General features: G+C 46.5%; 1 protein-coding gene across 1 annotated transcript in view; it reads left to right on the forward strand.

Moving 5' to 3' along the window:
- Positions 1-2,526: 2,526 nt before the first annotated feature.
- Positions 2,527-24,461, forward strand: part of LOC147990791 (uncharacterized) — a 42,744-nt gene continuing 20,809 nt past the window's right edge. Inside the window, exon 1 of the mRNA XM_087538395.1 lies at positions 2,527-2,539. Within this exon, the coding sequence (XP_087394521.1) occupies positions 2,527-2,539 (13 nt within the window). The remainder of the gene's footprint in view (positions 2,540-24,461) is intronic.

Consider the following 24,461-nt stretch of genomic DNA (forward strand, 5'->3'; position numbering starts at 1 on the left):
TTTGGAACAATGAATACCAATATTCAGTGTTCGCTACATATTAAGAAAGCCATGAACTAGCGAATTATGTCGAAATCTGAAAAACAATAAGTGTATGCGTGGTTGACTTACCGTTCATGATATGGCCAGAGAAATGATTCTGTATGGGATGTGTTTTCGAAGAGACGGAGGACCGTGTTAACGTCCCAGTCCCTTAGGTCCTTAGCATGTATTGTTGTGTTTTCTAATTCACGATCTATGAAATATACACCCTCCCTTTTTCTTCTCTGCGTGTTCAATCCCCTGAGAGGAATAAAATTCAGTTAGCTCTTTATCATTTACAGCCTTGTATGGAGAAGTTGATCAGAGTTTGTTAAGTACTTACAAAATCAGGCATCTAACAAGAATGGCATCGAGCACGTTGAAGTTGAAGAAGAGTTGTAAGTCCTCGAAACTCACATTGATGGAACCAGCATCGTGTCGGAAATGATCTCTATTGTAGTGGACTAGCAAAGCTTGATGACCTGCTGACATTTGATCCATGCAATATTCATGTAACTCGCGGCAACTCGAGCTGCACTCATCAAAGTATTCACCAACAAGAAATGGCTGGCCATGGACGTAATTGCGTACTTCAAGTATGTCTGCTTTACTTTTAGCAAGCAACAAACATACTTCTTCATCATCCATGTCGTTAGAAATAATATTACTCCATGATTCGCACAAGCTGCTGTTAATTTGGTTCTGGGCGATGAGTGCTTTAAGTAAGAGGCAATCGTTCTCTTTCCTCTTCACTCTCCCGATGCGCTTCCTCGTGGTCGTGAGTGTAGCCTTTTTGGCCACTTCCTTCTTGGTACTTGAAGCATTTCTGGCAGAACGTCTGGTTTCCTGCAAGGTAGACTGCCAAGCGGACGGTGAAGCTTGGACGGACTACTTAGTAGATGATTTATCTATGCCGGACCGCTGAGCTGGCGGTGCTGCTGTGATGGACTGTTGGGCAGTAGGAGCAAAGGCATCGGACTACTGACCATGTGTTGAAGCTATGTTGGGTTTCTGCGCAGGTGGTGCCAACTTGTCGGTGTGCTGAGGAGGTCGTGCCAATGCGTTGGTTTGCTGAGCAGGAAGTGCTGACGCATTGGTATGCCGATCACGCAACTGCGGACCGACGGACTGATGAGCAGTCGGTTCTGGACCTACAGACTGCTTAGCACGAGGTTCCGAAGCATCAGACTACTTAGCAGTCTGTTCCACCAGGTTGGTCTGCTGAGCATGTGTTGCAGCTGGGTCTCCCCCTAGTGCTTCAGCGGCCAACATCTGAACTGGTGGTGCGTCTTCAACAGTTTTAGGCCTTTCCACTGGCTACTTTGGGTGGAGGATGAAATGTCTTGTATGCCACAAAGTCGGGTCGGCTGATCACAGGTTGATGCATCAGCCCGTGAGAGCTGTTGTGGAAAGGAGAGTGTCACCGGTTGAGGGGCGATGGTGGTTGCTCTTGGCGGGGCTTCAGGGATCTCATCGATGAACTCTATTTCCTTTCGTGGCCATTGGATGACATGTAATAGTGTTTGTCCAAAGGTCCTTTGCTCAGCGAAGTCTCCTAGGACATTCTTCCAGGCAAATTCATTGAATCCAGGCTTTATGTTAGTGATGTAGCACTTCACACCGCCCGGCTTCAATGGCACATTGTCCAAGAGGAGGCCATCTTCCAAGAAGGGTGGACAAACCCAGGCTGTTACACATTTTAATGTACCTTCATAATGTGTAAGCACACCCTTCAGCCCGTCTTTCATTCCAGATAGATCAGATATAGCATCATCACGAGCAGTTGCAGTCTCAGTGTCGCTGGGGTCAGCTGATGCACAACTACTCTTGTGCAGTGTTGTCGCGCAATAAGCAGCATCCTCCATGCCCGCGTCCCCTCCCATCTGCTGGCTATCTGTCAGTGTTAGAGTCTTCTGCATCATCATTGACTCCTCAACATCCTTTCGAATAGCCGGATAAATCTCCTTCCTCAACCTTTTATACAATGCATTCTGCTTCATTTCACTCCTCGCTTTTTTCATGCTGAGCCTCTCTTCTTTGCTGAGTGTGAAAGCCCTCTTGTGCGGGACATTAACACCTATACCCCTTGCATGGCCATGGGGCTCTTTTGTTCCCAGAGCAATGGACAGAATGTCACATGGCCCTAAGTTCCTGTAGAACCTTCCAGGGATCTTGGAAGCCTCTAACATCACTTCATACAGTTTTGCGTCACGTGCGTTTTCAAAGTAATAAGTTTCGTCATAACGCATCTTTGCATGTGCCCACAAGTAGTCTCTGGCGCGTTCGCCCTGATTTCACTAAAGGCCGGATTCCCACCCGCCACTACTGCTTCTTTGTCCTCCTGTTCCCATATCAGTTTCATGCCGTAGTATCCTGCCACACCCATACGGTGGGGGTGTATGTTCTTCTTCTAAAGTTCCGATTGCTTGAAAATCTTCTCAGCAAACTCTTTAGTTGTCCTCACCCTTTGGAATTCTGCCCAGTCTGCCTTTGTAATTTGGGGGTATGCGGGGATTGGGTCTGTAAGTGCATCTAGTGCCTCTTAGTGATTTTGGTGTATTGAAGACTTATAGGTTAAGGGACTGATGCGTTTGTGAGTGTACACAGGTCTATAAGTATATGAGGAGTTTGATATTTATAGAGAAAGTCGACCCCTAAAAATGAAGTTCTTTGACTGAAGACTTTGGATTTCTGAAGACTTTCTGAAGACTTTGAAAGTGAAGAAATTGGTGAAATCCTGAAGACTTGGTATTCATTCGAGGAACATGAAGCATGAAGACTTTTTTCGCGGTTTCATTTTCTCTTTCTCGAGTCATAGGGGGTCGAGAAAATACTATGGAAAAATTTCCAAGTGATGCTCAACTCAAATCCTACACCTACCAGTCCCTTCGAGTGAAGCCATTGGAAATCTCATACAGTTCAGTCAATTTCTTCAGTGACAGAGACGAAGTTCTTCTGCTCTCTGAGGAATTTGTTCTGACTGAGGAGTTAGGAATTCGCCAGTGCAGATTGCCTACACAGTGAGGAACATGATAGCCCTGAGGAATTTGATACTCAAAATTCCGACCGTTGTTGTGCTATGCGCCAGCTGTCCCAAAATATCTACCCACCTAACGGTCATATCATTGAAGGGCATTTATGTCTTATCATGCCGGGCTGCTCCCTAGGTTATAAATATCCGTCCCCTACAACCATTAGCTGGTTGGCTGCTCCGAGAGAAACTGACACTTGTCATTTGACAGCATCCCATCCTCCGAGGACTTTGAGTGAAAATCATCAAGTGAGGAAAACCCAAACCCAAACACCTACAAACCCAAAGTGATTGAGCATCACTGAAGAGATTGATCCTGCGTGGATCCGATGCTTGTTACCTTTAAAGACTGTGCATCTTCCAGACAGTTAGGCGTCATGGTCTAGAGCATCCAAGAGGAAATTTTGGATCGCTGAGTGACCGAGTCTGTGAAGGTTTGGATGTCACCTGAAGACTTACCACGAGTGATTGGGCGAGGTCTGTGTGACCTCAGCTCAAGGGGAATACGGTGAGGACTGAGTGTTCTGAGTTGAGTGTTCAGGACTAGGTGTCTGGGACTGTGTGTCCTCAGGTTTAAATACCCAGCCGCCCTAACCAGACGTGCAACTGTCACATCAGTTGGAACTGGTCTACCAAATCATTGTCTTCACCGAGCTTAACTGGTTCCATTTCCTCAACCCTTCCATTTCCTCTTATCTGTGTTGTGTGCTTGTTCATATCTGTTTGAAGACTTTGACTGAAGACTTTCTCTATTTCCTCAGTTCAATTTCTTCAGTCTGTTTGTCTTATTGCTACCTCTTGAGCACTTGCCTTGGTTTTTCCTTGAAGAGGAAAGGGTGGTGCAGCAAAGTAGTGTAAGTATTTCCCTCAGTTTTTGAGAACCAAGGTATCAATCCAGTAGGAGGCTACGCGCGAGTCCCTCGCACCTACACAAAACAAATAAATCCTCGCAACCAATGCGATAAGGGGTTGTCAATCCCTACACGGTCACTTACAAGAGTGAGATCTGATAGATACGATAAGATAATATTTTTGGTATTTTTATGATAAAGATGCAAAGTAAAATAAAAGCAATGAAAATAACGAAGTATTGGAAGATTAATATGATGAAGATAGACCCGGGAGCCATAGGTTTCACTATTGGCTTCTCTCAAGAGCATAAGTATTTTATGGTGGGTGAACAAATTACTATTGAGCAATTGACGGAATTGAGCATAGTTATGAGAATATCTACGTATGATCATGCATATAGGCATCACGTCCGAGACAAGTAGACCTACTCCTGCCTGCATCTACTACTATTACTCCACACATCAACCGTTATCCAGCATGCATCTAGAGTATTAAGTTCAAGAGAATAGAGTAACGCTTTAAGCAAGATGACATGATGTAGAGGGATAAACTCATGCAATATGATGAAAACCCCATCTTGTTATCCTCGATGGCAACAATACAATATATGCCTTGCTGCCCCTACTATCACTGGGAAAGGACACCGCAAGATTGAACCCAAAGCTAAGCACTTCTCGCATTGCAAGAAAGATCAATCTAGTAGGCCAAACCAAATTGATAATTCGAAGAGACTTGCAAAGATAACCAATCATACATAAAATAATTCAGAGAAGATTCAAATATTGTTCATAGATAAACATGATCATAAACCCACAATTCATCGGTCTCAACAAACACACCGCAAAATAAGATTACATCGAATAGATCTCCACAAGAGAGGGGGAGAACTTTGTATTGAGATCCAAAAAGAGAGAAGAAGCCATCTAGCTAATAACTATGAACCCGAAGGTCTGAGGTAAACTACTCACACTTCATCGGAGAGGCTATGGTGTTGATGTAGAGTCCCTCCGTGATCGATGCCCCCTCCGGTGGAGCTCCGGAACAAGCCCCAAGATGGGATCTCGTGGATACAGAAAGTTACGGCGGTGGAATTAGGGTTTTGGCTCCGCATTTGATCGTTTGGGGGTACGTAGGTATATATAGGAGGAAGGAGTACGTCGGTGCAGCAACAGGGGGCCCACGAGGGTGGAGGGCGCGCCTGGGGGGGTAGGCGCGCCCCCCTACCTCGTGGCCTGCCTGTTAGTTGCTTGACGTAGGGTCCAAGTCTCCTGGATCTTGTTCGTTCAAAAAATCACGTTCCTGAAGGTTTCATTCCGTTTGGACTCCATTTGATATTCCTTTTCTTCGAAACCCTTAAATAGGCAAAAAAACAACAATTCTGGGCTGGGCCTCCGAATAATAGGTTAGTCCCAAAAATAATATAAAAGTGTATAATAAAGCCCAATAACGTCCAAAACAGAAGATAATATAGCATGGAGCAATCAAAAATTATAGATACGTTGGAGACATATCAAGCATCCCCAAGCTTAATTCCTGCTCTTCCTCGAGTAGGTAAATGATAAAAACAGAATTTTTGATGTGGAATGCTACTTGGCATAATTTCAATGTAATTCTTCTTAATTGTGGTATGAATATTCAGATCCAAAAGATTCAAGATAATAGTTTAATATTGACATAGAAATAATAATACTTAAAGCATACTAACTAAGCAATTATGTCTCTTCAAAATAACATGGCCAAAGAAAGTTATCCCTACAAAATCATATAGTCTGGCTATGCTCTATCTTCACCATACAAAGTATTTAAATCATGCACAACCACGATGACAAGCCAAGCAATTGTTTCATACTTTTGACATTGTTAAACTTTTTCAATCTTCACGCAATACATGAGCGTGAGCCATGGACATAGCACTTTAGGTGGAATAGAATGGTGGTTGTGGTGGAGACGAAAAAGGGAAGATAGTCTCACATCAACACTACAAAAAAAGACACATCCGTGACATTTTGGGCCGAACGAATTTTTTTTCTGTCATACATATGACACTTCTATGATGATAATTGTGACAAAACCCGTTATCATCATAGATGTGGTGGGCTCCTACTTCTATGACAAAAAATCATTACAGAAAATGGGCTTTTCGTCCTTGGCGGGCCGGAGATGCAGCTGCATTACATTCTTTGGGCCGTCCATGATGGAAAAAACCGTGGTAGAAGCGAGGGGGAGGAAAATTTCGAGGAGTTCCCGGTTACGGTGGGAGGTCGGGGGCCGAGCGATGCGCCATTCTCTCGTACACGTACGCGCGTGTGTGCGAGGCGTTGGCTCTAACTGAACCCGAGCGAGGCGTTGGGCTCTAACTGAACCCGAGCGATTGCACTGCAGGCTACGCTTTACTGAACCCGATCGAGCGATTCCTTCGCTACTGCTGCTAACTGAAGCCGATCGATGGGATGAACAGTGAGCGTTGCGGGGGGGGTGGATGAACAGTGTGCGGTGGCGTTGCCTCTGGATGAACAGGACCCCATGGTGTGGTGGAGGGATGGATGAACAGTAGACGATGGAGGGGTGCCCGTGGAGGGGTGGATGAACAAGCCCCCGTGGTGTGGAGGGCTGGATGAACAGTAGACGGTGGAGGGGTGCCCGTGGAGGGGTGGTTGAACAGGCCCCCGTGGTGTGGAGGGCTGGATGAACAGTAGACGGTGGAGGGGTGGTTGAACAGGACCCCGTGGTGTGGAGGGCTGGATGAACAGTAGATGGTGGAGGGGTGGTTGAACAGTAGTCGGTGTAGTAGCGCGCGGTGGAGGCTGGATGAACAGGAGCCTGTGGAGGCTGGATGAACAGGAGCCCGTGGAGGCTGGAGGAGATCGACGGTGGAGATGAACAGTATCCCATGGAGGCCCGTTTTGCGGTACGCCACACCCCTCCCGATGAACAGGACCACCGTTTCGACCCTAGCGCTCCAACACAAGTCTGTTTCCTCCATTTTGCGGTACGCCACACCCCTCCCGATCAACAGCACCCCCGTTTCGACCGTAGGAGGTCCGTTTCCTCCGTTTTGCGGTACGCCAGACCCCTCCCGATGAACAGGATCCCGTTCCGAACGTGGCCGGTCGAACACAAGGCCGTTTCCTTCGTTCTGCGATACGCCAGGCATCGTTTCCATCGCATGTTCCGTCCAAGCCCTCCCGATGAACACGACGCATTCCGTTGCCTCCCCATGAACATGACGACGACGTTGTTTCTCCGTTCTGACCCAGCCATGTACACGAGCCCTGGCCGTACGTATGCGCGGGTAGGCGTTCGAGACCCCGCCCGTACGTACACATACGTGGCCGTATTTTCTTTCTTGCACCCTGGCCGCTGTACGTACGTGTACATGCTACATGCGCGCCTCTACTACGACATGTGCGTGCCTCTACATTGACCAATATGTACGTACACATTCGCGACCAGAATGACAACGCTACGTACGCTTCGACCAGGTGGGTCCCGACTGTCAAGCATTTCCTTGCCTGTGAAGATGTAGCTGGTGGGTCCAGCAGTCAGGGGGCGAATCGTTTTGTTTTTTGCTTTTGCCCGGACGCACCTCCTTGCGTGCGAAGGTGTAGCTGGTGGGTCCCAGCAGTCGGGGGCCTGGTGGGTCCCAGCAGTCAGGGCGGCGAATCGTTTTTTTTTTCGGACGCACTTCCTTGCGTGCGAAGATGTAGCTCATGGGTCCTAGCAATCAGGGGGCGAATCATTTTTCGCGAAATACAGTGGCCCGTCCGATGGGTCCCCGCTGTCAGGTGGAGGAATAATTATTTTGTGCGTAATAAGGAGGCACTTCCTTGTGGCTTCCGTGGACCCAGCTGTCAGCCTCTCCACGTACAGTACTCTTCCGATGGAAGTCGGTCGTTGACCATGTTGACCACGCCGCGCCGAGAGCACCAGGGCGGTGGTCTGGACGACGGCGAGGCCTAGGAAGGGGATGACCGGAGCCGAGGAAGACGCATTAGTGGAAGGCCGTGCGGAGAGGAGTACGAGGCTTCACTGGTTCGGCTGCGGTGTGAGGCTGCCGTCGCCGCAGAATAACAGGGGGTGTGGGTGAGTAGAGGGATGGCCTGGCCAGCGGTGGGAGTAGTACGGGGCGGCGAGGCCTCCGCGGCATCACAGCCGGCCACGGGAGGCAGGAGCACGCGACACGACCGGCGCTGCTTTGGGCGGCTAGAGTAAGAAGACCAGAGGTTGAAGGAGCACTACGGCCATTGGATGGACATCGTACGATCACTGCAGCTAAAATCGTTTATATTGACTAAGTTGACAAAGGCCTTGGTACGCGTCTACTTAGTAGGCCCACAGCTCGGATTTGGCAGAGAACATATAGCCCATTTGCGATTTGTAAGAATGTACAGCCCATTTTTTAATTCTAATGGACTTTACTACAGCCCATTTACAGTTTGTTAAAAGTACAACCCAACTTCTAGCTAGGACAAGATTAATAATTTCAAACAACCGCTCAAAACAGAATTCAAAAAAATCCCACATTTTGATGGGATCCGAAATATTTGTATCCGAAATTGTATTACGTTAAAATCCAACGAAATATTGCGCGCGCAACAAGTAATGAAATTAAAATTTTCAAATTCCAAAAATAATATATTTTTCAAACTAATTACGTGTTTGGTGCATAGTAACTGTTCAGTTATTATAATTACATCCCATTTATTATTTCTTAAAGTCCATTTTCTTGTTAAGCCTAATGCATACCTCCTAGGAAAGTTTGCAGCCCAGCGGGGCGGAGAATAACAAGTTGACCCGGATATTGTGTACAACTGTCAGCCCAGTTGCATTGCTGATGTTGAAAAAAAGCTATTTTTATACACACATTAAAAAATTGTATAGATAAGGAACATTTTTTATACACACATTTAACAATTTTTAAATACATGATTAACACTTTTTAAAACATATTTTTTAGTCAACAGTGGGCCCACAGCGAGCGGAGGAGGTCACAATACACATATTTTTAAATACATGGCCCACAGCGAGCCAATTAGCTCTAGTTGGCCCACAGTGGGCCGACAGGGGCCAGTCGACCAGTTGTAGGCTGACTGGAATCCAATCGGCCTGCTGTGGGCCGACTAGGCCCATTCGGCCTGCAGCAGGCGGACGGTGTATTATTTTTGAAAAAAATTTACCCAGCGTAATATTTATGAAAATTAATAAAAAATTTATTATTAAAAAAATAGCGAAAAAAGACCTGTGTAGTACAGTACAACCTAACATGGTTACTCAGCCCACATTCAGCGACGTCGGAAAGGCCCAAAAAGGCTTCTGTACAACTTTTTGAAGTCACTGAGCTCAATTAATAACTTAAGAAAAAATTTAGATTACAGTGGAACCTAATTAAAAGCTGTCATGAGCAAATAAATAATTCAACGGGTCCCACTTGTGTGTGTGCGTGTGTGTGAGAGAGAGAGAGATAGAGAGAGAGAGAGAGACCCATCGGCCGATACTCGTAAATACATATTTTAGCCATATGCATTGCTAATGCTCAGTAAAACCTTATATAGTTGACACAATCATATAGAACATCATAGCACACTGAACTTCCACACAAAAATTTCACGCAGGCGGCACAATCAGGATGGAAGCAGTGGATCGCTACGGGAAGGGCTATGTTGAAACCAATGAAGTCGTACATAACGGTTCATTGTCTTCATCAATGACGGGGAAATATCTTGAATGTTGTGCAAAGAAAACAGGCAGACAACACAATAAGTTCTCCTAGCACATTAAGTTGACGTACAGCCCTTTCTAAAAAAAGTTCAGTTACAAAATTAGAACAGGTCACAATCAAATGTATCGGCATATCAGTGCTTCACACCCATAGCTCGGATTTAACTAGTATCTGACAAGATTCAGTTGTTACCTCAAATTAGAGCACATCCAGGCAGCCAGCCCTGCCTCTTCTCCCAAAGAAGCAGTGGCCTCCGGCGGGCGATGGAGTAGGCCCTGTGCCATCCATCGTTCCAAGCAACATGGGGAAAGTCTGACGTTGACTCCTGTAATGGACGTCGTTGACGGACCCTGGCACCAGCGGCGGAGACAGGACTTCGATTGATGGATTGACCACTTCTTCGACATGCATGAACACTCGATACAGGTACATCCCTAACATGGTCCGCGGCGGCCTTGGTGGCGATGAATAGTACAACCCCGGTTCCTGCACCGGTATCTCAACACCAATCACCTTCGGTATGGTGGACGGCTTCTTCATCCATGCCATAACCGTCAGAGCCCAGCTGTATGGAGGAACATACTTACGAGCTCACCTCCAAGGTCGTTGATAAGCTCGTTCATGGACTCGTTGTTCCAAGCACGTCGAGGCATGCCGTGGAAGGTAAGCTTTGTTAAAAACTCAAGCTCAAAGGGCACCGAGCCCCATCCTGGGTGCCACCGATCAAAGCTCACCAGCGCGCCATCGCAGAACAAACGCCGGGAAGATTCGAACACATGACTGCAGTCGAAAGTTGACCGGAACCTGATGAAGAAATCAGCCGGTGGCGGACAGACTTCGATGAGCAAGTCACTTATTTGGATGCAGTGCGCAATGCCAAGAGCTTTGACAAGGTCATCCGGCGAGACGGGAGGCCGGTCGCCATTGATGGTTACCATCAGCACTTTGCCGGCAAACTGGTTGTCAAGCGCCGCCATGCCACTATTGAGCGACATCACGCAGCGACCGAAGGCAGGACGGACCTCAGGATCTCCGTCTCGGAGATCCGTGTTGACCGGCGACATGATAGTGCGCTTGAGTACGGGGAGTACAGGAGGGGGATTTTGGGTAATTGGAGTAGGAATCGAGATTCCAGAGGTGGGGGAGGGCGGGAGACTGCGGATAAAAAGGTAGCATGAATTTCAAGCACGCGCCAATATGCTCTCGGCGCGCAAGCGCATGAAAACACCAGTGGCGCCCACATGTCGGCCTAAGAGTCCTTATTCATTCTTTTTTGGAGAGCCCGGCCATTTTTCAGGATCTTTTGAGAGCCTGGCCTGAGAGTCATAATTGACGTGTTTGGCATTGCGTTACTACTCGGCCCATATTCAACGACACCTCACTGGCCCAAACAAGTGTACATCATCGAAAAGACACTGAGCTCAAATTATATAACTTGAAAAAAGGAGATATACTCTGAACACTGGAGAATGGTGATGCCCTCATTTAGCCCACAAGTAGTTCGAGACAATAAACAGTTCGAAACAACAATATATACAACATTCAAACACTGACTAGTGACTACTACTGACATAAACAGCAAGACATGATAGTTCATAAGAAGTCTTGCTACACCACCAAAACGCACCCATCTGCAGCGCTGAGACTCTCGTGATCCAGACGAGAATGACATTCTAAACAGAAGCAACTATTACATCGTAAGAGTGTCATAGACGAGGATGACCAAATGACAAGGAATATGCATAACAAAAGAAAGAACTACCCATCCAGAACCAGCAGCAAAGACAACAAAGTCATTCGAAGAGATGATCCAACACCATCATAATTTGCAGCCCCGCTTCAGCGACCAGTGATCCGGAGACACCAGTACTCCACCCTTTCGATGCAATAGCCCAATTACCTATCAACCTGAAGGCTATAACCACATCATTGTCTGTCGTAATTGAGACATCCAAGGATCAAAGTTAATCCGGATGCCTTTGTCATTCTCACCTTCTTTTGGCTGCAGGCTGTATCGTTGACAATCAGGGGAGTTTTCTCCCGAACTCCTAGGGCTCACCGTGTAGACACAGTTTTCCATAGCAAACAGAGCCTCTCTGCCATCAAGGTCCTTGCCAACGGTGATCTCCTGGTTAATCGGATAATTGAGTCCGAGAAACAGAGAGTGTGAACCAAGGCTGTTTACCCGCCTCCAACTAAAAAATCCTAAAGGCCCCAACAAGCTGGTATCCTACTCATAGACGTAACCTCCACTGTCCGAATACTCACGTATTACACGGTGCTTGTATACGGTGGGGTTTTTGCAATATAACTTTTCCGGCTCATGTGTCAGAATGATCATCAGTCTGTTGCCGTCGTCTGATTGAGCGAGGAACCAGTTGTGCTTCCCTGTTTTTGGCAAAGGTGGTGTGATTACAAAGGGTAGTAACTGTAGGGACACTGCATCATATCAAAAAGGACAGGCATTGTTAATGTAAGATCAACATTGTTCAGAGTATGAGTAGGATAATGCAAGAAACAACATTGATATGTCCCTGTTGGAACTAGGAGGAAAATACAGGGAAATGTATACTGGGTTCGAAAATATAGAAGTGCCATGCATGGTTACACTCATGTTATCTCGCAATCGATTCTTCACAGGAAACTACCATGTCATGCATGTTATGTAATCATGTTCTCTCCTCACAAACAAATTCTTCAAGGTAACTAACAGACCATGCATTGTTATATACTCGTGTTCTGTGGGTAAAAATTTTGTGAGGATATTATTCTAGCCATTGATTGCTGAAGGGCGAATATAGGTATGTACACATGGTAAGCATTGCAGGATTTCACTACTTCCAAATATAGAGTTATCCATATGCATATTTACTTCCCTAATGTATGGTTAGATGAAACCAACAGTGTGGTGCATGTTTGTACATCATGAAAATGAGGAAACTAACATGGCCATTGATACACACTCATATTTAGTAGTAGTATATAGATTACTGTAAAATAAGGATAATATCCATATATTCCTAACCATTTGATTATTCAGGGTACAAATTGGCTGTAATGACATGGTCACAATCACATGAATTAACTCATTCCAAATATAGCTGATTTACGGCGTCTCTAATACATTGCCATAGTTCTACTCAAATTCTGCTCAAACAGAGATATGCCAATCATCACAAAAAGTTCAAACAGTGTCATGGCGTCATCATTAACATGAGAGGAAACAACTTACACGCGCCGTCCCAGCAATACGTGGTGCCATCTGCTTTGTCGATCGCATAGATGATGCCATTGTGTTCAATAGCATCACAGAAGTGTGTATCAGCTTTGACGATGATCCACTGTGAGCCGAGTTGTCTCCAGCTAAAGAAGGCACCGGCGTAAAGATAGGCGAGTCCGCGGTCGAACAAGGCAATTAGCTTGAAGTCTGCGTAATTCGCATGTCGTGTGGGCACTTGGCAGATTACAATCTTCTGCAAAACAAGGTCCGTCCAACTGACGTAGTAATCTAGATGACTTGGACCGCGATGGTAATACTCTATATAATCCAACGAAGGAAGGATAATCTCATGGGAGGTCTGGAAGTTCATGAGCACCAACTTTTTACCGTCTTCTCTGAAGGCAGCCATCTAGTGGGAGTTCATGCCGACCCAGTACATATCTGCCAAGAAGTTTCGGGCGATGGTGATCGGATCGATGTCGAGGGAAATGATGTACGGTGACCCACTACATACCTGCAAAGAAGTTTCAGCTAATGGAGATCGGATTGAAGTCGAGGGGCATCATGCACGTCTCCGTATCATGGTGAGCCAATCTCGCAAGACTAGATAGCAGCAAGCAGGGTGTCTTGAAAAGCTTAGGCCTCGCTTCGACGATGGCCGTGTGCATGTCCCTCGAGCATGCAGCCAGCCGCAGGGAGCTCAACATATCCATACACGAACAACAGAGGTCGAGGATGTCAATGGGGAGATTGCTCCAACCGCGGCTCATATGGATGCTGCGCGGTTCGCATTCGGCCATGGTGGAGTTTGGAAGGGGGCTTGATTTACGGCGGAGAAGGATGTCGGTGCTGGAGCGGCTAGCGAGGGAATAGTGGTACTGGGGGAGGCGAGTGAGGCGACGGTACACGAGGGCACAGTGAGATGGAGATGGAGAAGGAGATGGAGATGGAGTGGTGCTATGGGAGCGGAGAGGGAGACGAGGCAAGGTGCCAATGTGCTGTACAGCGGCGGTGACAGACTGCACTGTGCACGGGGTGAGGCTGACTTTGGTAACCCGAACACGCCGTCTAGACTAGTGTCAGGCGCAGGGTGTTGTCACTTCACCGTGAGGACCGGATGAATAGTATTTTGACCATCAAGTGTACCACAGTTGTACTACTACTAGTAGTAGTAGGTACATGAGTACTCCAGTATTGTATAGCGTAAATAGGTCTCCCGTGCTAGCATGCTTGTTCACTTCATCGTTCAGGTATCATCCATATTGCGAGCAGAACCAAATTCTCGTGCATTCCCAATCAACGCTCTGCCGCGATGCATGCAGTGGTCGTTCTGGTTAGGGGTGGAAAGTGGTAGCGGATAATCCGAAATATCCGCTATTCATATCCGATAAAATTCCTATTCGTATCCGAAACATCCGCATCTGAACCAAAATGGAAATGGAAATTATCCGTATCCGAATTTATTAAACAAATAAAAAATAAAATATGGTAGGACATTTTGACACAAATATGGATATGGAAGTGGATATATCCGTATCCGTATAAGATTATGGGAGGTAATTTTCAAAATTCTAGCCCCAATATTCCAATTATCCAACATAAAAGCCAAATAAGTGGTCAAATTTACTCTTTGTATGATTAAACTTAGAAATTATTATGCATTACAATAGTATTTATTCATAAACCTATTTATCATTGACTTATTGTATGTCACAAGTTGACTATTTCATATCACATAGCTATTGACTAATTTACTTAAGCAATATGTTGATATTATTTGTATCCGTTCCGAATCAAGAAAACATCCAATACGTATCCGTATTCGAATAACATCCGAGCCGTATCCGTATTCGATAACATCCGTATTTGGATTCATATTCATTTTGCAAATATGAAAATGGAAGTGGTAAGAGCACTATCCGATCCGTTTCCACCCCTAGTTCTGGTGCATCAAGGGCGGCATGTAGATCGTTCCACACTTGAGAAGAGGAAAAATGGAAAGGTAGAACGCGGCAGCAGAGGAAGAGAACGCTGGCTAACGAGGCTGGGAGGGGATCGAGCGGGAAGTTAATGCTCCACGCCTAAAGGTTTTGGGAAAACCTGATTTTCATAAGGTGACTTATACTCACCTAAACGAAGGGAGTATTACTTAACCAGAGAATGTTGTGTCTCCCACTCACGCGCTGAAAAAAAACTACGACACATTTTTTTATCTGTTTGCATAGGTCCCACCTATCAGGAAGGTTGGGCACGTACACGAACAGGTACGACTCGTCAGTCTACCCGCATAGCCTTTTCGTTTAGTCTACCTAGTCGTCTAATCAACTGCCTGCACGCCACTTCTCCCATTTACTTCTCCATCGGGAACCGATTCTCCTTGGCTTCTTCACCTCCCCTTCGTCTTCATTTGCATCCAAACCCCACTGCGTTCACATTGTTTTAACCTCTTTAAATAATCATCTACTACTTCAGTTAGACTAGCCATCTAATCCTAATTCTCCAAACCATAGCCCTCCGTTACAGCGGTTCCAAATGGCGATAGAGATCGAGATGCAGGTTTTTAGCGTCCAACATGTCCTTGTCGAAGGCTCGATGCGCATAGTTGCCACCATCACCGTCCACCCAAGGGTTGTTCGGTAGTCGATCAACAATGTATCCAACTCCCTCGAAAAGGTAGAGACGAGGGTCATCGGTCTTGACGCAGAGTACACAGAGCGTGCCCCTAGGAAGATCCAGCGCGCCGCCGTCCTTCAGCTGTGCTTCGAAGATGATGTTTTGGTGTACCACATCATACACTTGCCCTCCATACCAGGTGAGCTTCATGATTTCTTGTCTCGGGAAGATGTATACTTCTGTGGGGCAGCCAACGAAGGGGACAAACAGAAGCTGGAGCCGTACAACCTTGATTTGAATAGCATCGCTGACCTACAAACCAGAATCAAAATTCCTGTAGAAGTTTGTGATAAACAGACACCATCCCTATTCGACATAGCAAATTTTGTGCTCGGTACAAATCTTCAGAAGGGTGACGAGACGGTGGCATTAAGGTCGTCTGGATGGGAGAATTATCCCTTGACGTACGAGCGGATAAAATATGCTGCCCTCGATGCCCGTGTGAGTTTCAAGATAGCTGCAAGGTCCAAAGAGCTTGTTGCGAAGCCGTCTCCCACAGAGAATGAGAACAAGAAGAAGAAGAAGAAGAAGAAGAAGAAGAAGAAGAAGAAGAAGAAGGAGAAGAAGAAGAAGAAGAAGAAGAAGAAGAAAAGGCTGCACCAGCAGGAGGGCATTATGGATGGATGAACTATTTCCTCTCTTGTAAAAAAAATTATTCCCTCTCGGTGTATATTGATATAGATGGACTATTTCGATGGTGTGCATGTCTTTGTAACAGAGTAGTAGCGTGGGTCCGCTTGACTATAAGGAACTATTTATCCGCATATATAGCTTTCTCTGCTACTCCTTCTAGTGATCGGTATGCAGTGCATGTGTCTGTAGACATGACAGCCTGTCCATGGAAGTTCAACTACGGCGACCATCATGTTTCATCTCGCGATTCCCACGACGCCTCTCCAACCCATGGCACCACGCCCCCCGACGTGCGCCTCACCCCTCTCGGCCGCACCGCCCCTCTGCCTTTGTGTGCATGACATGTGGGCCACCTAAAATGCGGTGAGCATCAAGTTTCTACCATAGTCACCCGTGATTCCCACGACGCCGCTCGAACCCATGAAACCACATGTCCCCCGACCTGCGACTCACCCCTCTTGGCCCCACTACCCCTCTGCCTACGGGAGCATTACGTGTGGACCAGTCACCTATCGGGTCCACATGTTATTGACTCAAAGGTAGGTGTAGTAAGGCGCTGAAGCTCAGTCCCGACGGCCCTGAGAGGGAAATGTAACTCCTGCGCCAGGGATTGTGGTGCTCCCGCAGCACGAACTCGTGCCAAACTCGAGATTTGTTTCTTTACTATACATGCACGCAACAATTTAATGGACATTGTAATCTCAACATGTGATGGGGAGCTCTAAATTTGAATTTGAAACTTATAAAACGAAAAGATTCAAAACAAATAAACTGGGAGAGAGCGAGTATATCGTAGGATGTGTCCCATACAAAATAAATCCCCTGGTTTGTCACCGCGAAGATGCGGTTAGAAAGGAGCACAGCGTCTTCCTAATCATACGGCAACAAATCGGCCGCAGACAGCATGGTCCGCCTTTGGCCGCCATGTGCAAGGTTCGTGCTATCTTATTCAATATCACCGTGGTTCTATCATACCAATTCATGTGGTGGACCGTTGCATGGCTGATCCCAATGTTGGACAAAGGTTCTACGGGAACGGTTTCACCGTTGTAAATATTGTGCAAATTGATGTTGGTACCCTCCCGTACATATGCAAGCCAATCTCCACTCGCACCGAGCCTAACCTGTGAAACAGTGGGTAGGGGGAGAATTTGGAAATGGACACGGAAGTAGTCTTTAGAATGCATTTACTACGTGATCAAACTCATCTTACCTGCTCATTGGAGGAAATCCGAGTGCCCCTCAATGTCGGCATCTCAAGGGGCGTCAACTTGCAACTACAGCCACGCCGCGCTGGAGAGACCCCCAAGGAAACATCCTCGTGCGTTCCACAGAACATCAAGATGCATTTGTATGAGTAGTTTATCTTGTGAGAGAAAAGGATGAACGAGGGAAGGCCTCTAGAGATAGAGATGGACACTACTACTACCAATGTGCTGGCCCGTGCGTTGCAATGGATCCAAAGTAGTAGAATAATACTTGTTCACGTGCTTGAAATATAAACACTCTAGTTTTGATATACATGTGTCAGTAGACATGACAGCTTGTCCATGGAAGTTGAACCACGGCGACCAACATGTTTCTTGTTTCTACCACTAAGCCACTGAAGTTCGGTCTCGTGGGCCCCGAGAGGGAAATGTAACTCCTGCGGCAGGCCTTGTGGTGCTCCCGCAGTACGAGCTCGTGCCAAAAACTAGAATTCATTTCTTACTACTACCAACTAGTACTAGTAAAGTACACGTGCATTGCACGCATGGGATTCTGGTGGTTTGTGCATTATGCTTCTACATGTGGATCTTTCTAGATTCTAACATGTGGCAAAATCTGGTGGAATGTAAGGTTAGGCAAGTTTGATTAACTTAGGCGAGTGTTTGATTCAGGCCACACCTTAGGCAAGCCACACTAAGGCCCCACATGACATACACACAAAAAATGTGGCAAGATTCCCTTAGGCTTGCCAACTTCTTTCTCTCGTTTTGAAGAACTAATAACTTTGCCTAAGCTTAGTTGTGGCAAAGTTAGGGTCTGTTTGATTCAAAGGATTTTCATAGGATCTTTGAAGGATTAGAATCCTTAGGAATTTTTCCTACGTTTGTCGTTTGATTCGTAGGATTGAATCATGTAGAATATTTTCCTAAGGATTCATTTGTACTACGTTTCACAGGAATTCTAACATGCACTCCAACCTCTTGAAAGAAATCCTTTGTTTTTCATGTGACACAATCAAACAAACTCAAATCCTATAGGGATCCAATGAACATGCCATTCCAATCCTGCTTTTTTCCTATTCCTGTGTTTCTGCAATCCTATGAATCAAAGAGGCCCTTAGTCATGAATTAAGTTCAACCATGGAGTCTTCTAGATTATACATGTGGCAGAATCTGGTGGATGATATCCAGCGGCCAGTAGTGCTCGGATTTGCCATCTTTGTACCGTCGGATTGGCTTCATCCAACGACCAACTTTCAAAGTTTTTCACACACTATATAGGGGGTATAGATATAGATGTGCCGGTCCATTGAAATGGATCCAAAGTATATATATATATATATTTAGTGGAGTGCACTCTAAACACATTATCTATTTATTTTTCTCTAACCTTCCGTAGCCATGCAACCAAGCCACATAAGCTTCATGGGTGCCCCCCACATCATATTATTCATACTACGTTGATTGAAAAAAAGATAAATCACCCAAAACAAGATCTTCCTATTTTTTGTTCCTACGATGTTGTGTCGTGCACGTACCTACTAGTTGTATAGTGGTAGTACTAGTAATATAGTATTAGGAGTACAAACTTGGTACTAGTAGGAGTAGTACTAGTACGGAATGCTCCTACTCTATCAACGAGCCCCGTCTGACACCAAATTTCTTGGCTTCCGTGCTACAGCTAGATCTTCCCCTTGTTTCTTTTTTCCAACCCGGCGGCGGGCGGGGTGTCGGTTTGCTCAACGGCGGTCCCACATGAAAGTGAAAATGCTAGGCAACACGCCTTCCCTAAGCCATGTGTCGTGCCGGACGGGCCGTGTTGTACTCCCGATTCCCGGGCGTGTGGGGGTGCAACGCGAACGCGGCAGGCCTTTTCCTTTTACCAGCAATGTGCTCGTGCGTTGCGACGGATCCAAAGTAGTAGAATAGTAGTATTTGTTCACAAACTTGAAAGAAATCACTATTGTTTTGATATACTCCTAATATATTACTCCCTCCGTACCTAAACATTTGTCTTTTTTGAGATTTCAAATGGACTATCACATACGGATTATATAGACATATTCTAGTGTTTCTAGCAAGATGCCCGCACGTTGCACAAAGCACAACTTATAAATTGACGGATGGAGTACTAGTTACAGTGATGCATATAATTAAGCAAAGGGATCACACATGTCGGTATTGACTGGAACGAGAATGCAACAGCACAATAAGAATTAAGGCCACGATGATGCGATCGCAGTGGTGGTTACAGAAGGCAAGAAGAAAGATGGATCCACGAACGTACGACCTCCTCCTCCTCCTCAACTTAGTGTGCCGGGCCACCGACCGGCGGCTAAGGAGCGGCGGCTTTTGTGGCGAGGTCGAGGTGCTTCTCAGCAAAGGCATCCAAGGCTTCGAGTCTGTTGAGGAAGGCCAACGTCGTAGCGTCCTCACTGGCCTTGTAGATACCTATGTACACGATTTCCTCGTACATGTGGATGTGTAGGTCGACGAATTCTTGTAGGGCGAGGTGCCTCGCGGCGAGCGCGACCTCCAGGTGGACATTCTTCGTGGCGTCGGCGGGCAGTCGCAGGGCCACCAGTGCTTGAAAGAGGTTACGGCTATGGAGCCCGATTAGGGTGGCAGGCAATGAGGAGCCCGGGCGCGCGGGCTGGAGGAGTACGGCGATGTCGTCCGCGAGCTTCTTGAGGACGGTGAACTTGTTGCTGGTGGCAACGATGATCTGGTCCAACTGAGAGTCGTAGTTGGCGTCGAAGGCGGCCATCCACCAGCCGGTCTCCAACATCGTCTGGAGACGATCCTCGGCGCCATGCCGCAGGCCGGCGTTGTGGACCATTTGGCGCAGCCGCTGGCCGCTCACGAGCATCGCCGCCATGGGTCTGGGGTGAGCTCTTTTGCGCTTAGTGTAGGTGCTTAGGCAAATGCTTAGGTGCGTACGATGTGGTAGATGCATTGGAATGGAGGGGCGCCTTTATATGAGGGCAATAAGGGAAAACTGTGTTGCATTCACATCGTGTAGCCTCTTTTCCCGGACCTCCTCCCATTACTTCCCTCATGCATTAATTGAAGAAGGATGCATTGGCCGTTCAACATATCGGGAACCGCTACTCCCTCCCTCGTCTGCATTAAAGCCGTATCGGGAACTGTGCCGCCCGCTGTCAAATCGAATACTCCCACCATCTAGGTGAGTATTAAGTCATCTTACGAAAACCAAATAGTAAACACATAGGCATGGTGCATTAACTCTCACGTTGTTTCTTATTTTTTGACATAAATAGAGGAATCAACCAAGAAGAGATGTGGGGCTTGTATGCTTTTAATGACTTGAGACTATCAAACATGACATGCTGTGGTCAGTTCGTTGCACAAGAACAAATACAACCCACGTCAGCACACACGCATCTTATATAACATCACATCCACTGGCTATAAAAGATGAATGAGACCAAATTATATCTCATCTAGATGAGTTCTAGCAAAACTGTATTAATAATACTTAGTACTCATGCGCCATGTATCATATATTAGTATCATGTAGTACTTTATTTATTTATGAGGTATCCAGATGGAACTGCACCGCCAAGAAAAGAGGGTAACATCAAAATTATGGACTACTTTTTTGAGTATGTTGGTGAGGTCCGGTTATAGTCACTTGTTGAAATCTCTAAAAAGACAAATACTCCCTTCGTCCGGAAATACTTGTCATCAAAATGGATAAAAGGAAATGTATCTAGACGTATTTTAGTTTTAGATACATCTCTTTTTATCCATTTTGATGACAAGTATTTTCGGACGGAGGGAGTAGAAAACAGAGTTGGTGATGATGGTGTGCGTGCCATCCTGCAATATAGGCCGTCGGATTTATATCTAACGGATAGGAAAGAAACTATGGCAATTTTGCAAAAATATACCCAGACGTCTCTCCACATTCGCAAATAAGGCCTTCCCTCGTTCAACCTTTTCTCTCACAAGATAAACTACTTATACAAATGCATCTTGATGTTCCGTGCAACGCACGGGCAGCTAGCTTATTTCTTTTAAAATAGTTGCTGCGATAATTGGGTTGAAGTGATATATTTTATGTCTGCCCCGAATGATTTCAGATTCACTAGTAGTAACAAAGAAAAGGTTGCCTTGTTAATTAACAGAAAACAGGGTGAAAACTATCACATGAGGCCGGTAAAAAGAAGGCACACTGGGTTCAGCGTCATCGTCACTACAGTTGTGCGCGCGAGAAGTCTACATATCGAGGGGGCTACCAAGCGAGGCACCGAGACACAATGTTTGAGAGAGAAACCAATTGACAGATTACTGTCACCCTTCTGCTGTCATTTTTTTGGGGGGGGGGGAGGGAGAGAAAGCCGTATTGAAAGTGTGCGCGGTAGGCACAGAGGCACAACTAGCGAGTGTGTGTGTGTGTGTGTTTGAAAGAGGAGTAGATAGATTATTATCAAGATCGATGTGCCACCCTACTCCTTCGGTGCTGGGTAGTGTGTGTGTGTATGTTTGAGAGAGAAGCCAGTCGATAGATTAGTATCAAGATCGAGGTGTCAGCCTACTCCTTCGGTGTTGGGAAGTGTGGGTGTGTGGGGGGGCAGTGACACTCACATATCTCTACTCTTATAAAAAACAGAGTTGGTGATGATGGTGTTCCTGCCATCCTGCAATATAGGCCATCCAATTTATATCCGACGGACAGGAAGGAAACTATGGCAATTTTGCAAAAAGATACCCACACCCCTCTCCGCATTTGCAAAAAAGGCATTCCCTCGTTCATCCTTTTCTCCCACAAGATAAACTTCTCATACAAATGCATCTTGATGTTTCGTGCAACGCATGGGCATCATGCTAGTAGGGAGAAGAAGTTTGTGTGACACATATCTAGCTATATTAAGGGATAGGTAGATAGCATATGTGTGAGAGACATTAGTGGCTGTGGGTGGGCGGAATTAAAGGGGTGGGAGTGTTAGACATAGAGAGCGTGTGTGTTTCTGTGTGAGAGACTTGTAGGACGGGGTAGAAAGACGAATTTAACCCTCACGGAGGGAGAGAAATACACGAAGTGCGCGTGTGTGATTCCGATGCCCACAGTGAAATGGGATATGTATGCGTGTGAGAGAGATTGCACAATTCATTCACGTATCACTATCTAGCGATCGTGGACGTGCATCGCTTGAACATAAGTCAATATCTACTTCGTATCATGGCCAAAGGTACAATATCGATTCAACGCTATAAAGATTGGACACTCACATATCACAATTTTTTCTATTTAAATAAGCCTTTTTAGTTGTGCATGCCAAAGTTACAGTGATGTTTCTTCAAACAACCAATGTAGCTATCATGAACATGCACCATTGTTACTCTTGCATTCAAATTCATTAGTCTTGGATGATTTAAGTTTCTATTTTGAAGTAATATATATAATATTCATATATGAATTCAACGGGTACGCAATTTATGAAATGGAGGCTATGTAATCATATGAGGTAACACTTTTAAGTAGCTGACTATAATATCCATTTCTTTTTGTGCGCCTCTACACTAACACGTCAATGCATTATGTTTAAAGTAAATAACTAATGGCACTAAATTATCTATTTACACGAGAAATACATAGGCTGAGCGTTTGATCTCCTTTTTTGTGAATGCGCCACTACACCCGTACGATTGGCCGCGCCCGTGTGAACGTCCAAGTTATCGGTGCATCATCCCAAGTTATTGTCTTTTTTCTGGGGTGGACTTCGCACCAGTTATTAACTGTTGACGCGTGCCCCGTGTACACAGTCTAGCATGACCTTCCCGCTAGCACGGTCCAAAATTAGTTGAAACTGGATACGAACGATCCTGCGGGCGGCAAAATCTCCCGCCTCCTTCTAAAATTTCTGCCACCTTAGTCTTTAGCATGTGAAATCCCCCTTTTGTCCTTGGTGCACGGAGACCAACAGTTACAATACCGCCCTCATCTACATGATAGGTCGGGGCTGCTTTGGTAACTTCTGGTTCCCCCACTACACGGCACCCCCATTTCCTCTCCCCCTCCCGCAAAAACGACTAACTCCACAGCACCAGAGCATCTTACATCACGCTGTTCGTACTTCATCTCCCTTTCTCCCCTCCCCTCTCGAAACCCTAGACTGCTCATCCACCGGCGTACCATAGCCCATTCACAGCCAGCGGCGTCCACCTCGTTGGATTTGCTTCTGCGGCCGCATCTACCCCTCCCACCTCCCCTAGAAACAAGTAGACTGCTCATCCACCACTGTACCACAGCCCATTCAGTGCCGGCCTTGTCCACGACGCTGGATCTTCTTCGCCGGTACTCTCGTGAACCGCCACGCATCTGCAGTGGCTCATTCGTACTCCCCACCGGAGACGCTTCGTCCACACCCCCCGGAGCCGCCCCACCGACGCCCCCGTCGACGGCCTCTGATCCTCTTCGCCGACACCTTCCTCAACCCTACCGGAGCCGCTTCGCCGACACCTTCCTCAACCCTACCGGAGTAGCTTCGCATATACCATTCTCAACCCTACCGGGGCCGCTTTGCCAACTCACAAGTCCACGGCCTCAGATCCGCTCCCTCGCACCCTCATCCAACCTACCGGAGCAGCTTCTGATGCCCCATCCACGGCCGCAGATCCGCATCGTCGACACCACCCTTAACCCAATCATTGGAGCAGATTCTGACGCCCCGTCCACGGCCACAGATCCGCATTGTCGACACCATCCTTAACCCAACCACCGGAGCAACTTCACCTACGCCCTCGTCCACGGCCATAGATCCGCTTCGCCCACACCGTAGTCCACCCTACCAGAGCCGCTCCACAAACACCCTACTCAACGGTTCTAGATCTCCTTATCGGACCCCGACAGCCAGCGCAGCGTCATCACCCTCGACGTTTCTAACCTGATTCCCACAGTCTGGAGAGATGCCAAGGACCCGCCACGGCCTAGGTACTTGTCACCTTTAAACCCTTCCAGCAAAACCTGCCCGATGTACTTCAAATATACTAACCGGTCGCTGTTACCTGTTATGCAGCTGGCAAAAACTACAAGGATGATGTTTCTTATGGATCTAACAGCTTGGCCAACCAAGATCC

Source organism: Triticum urartu, chromosome 1A, assembly GCF_056163025.1.
Source record: "Triticum urartu cultivar PI428250 chromosome 1A, HENAU_Tu73, whole genome shotgun sequence".
NCBI lineage: Eukaryota > Viridiplantae > Streptophyta > Magnoliopsida > Poales > Poaceae > Triticum > Triticum urartu.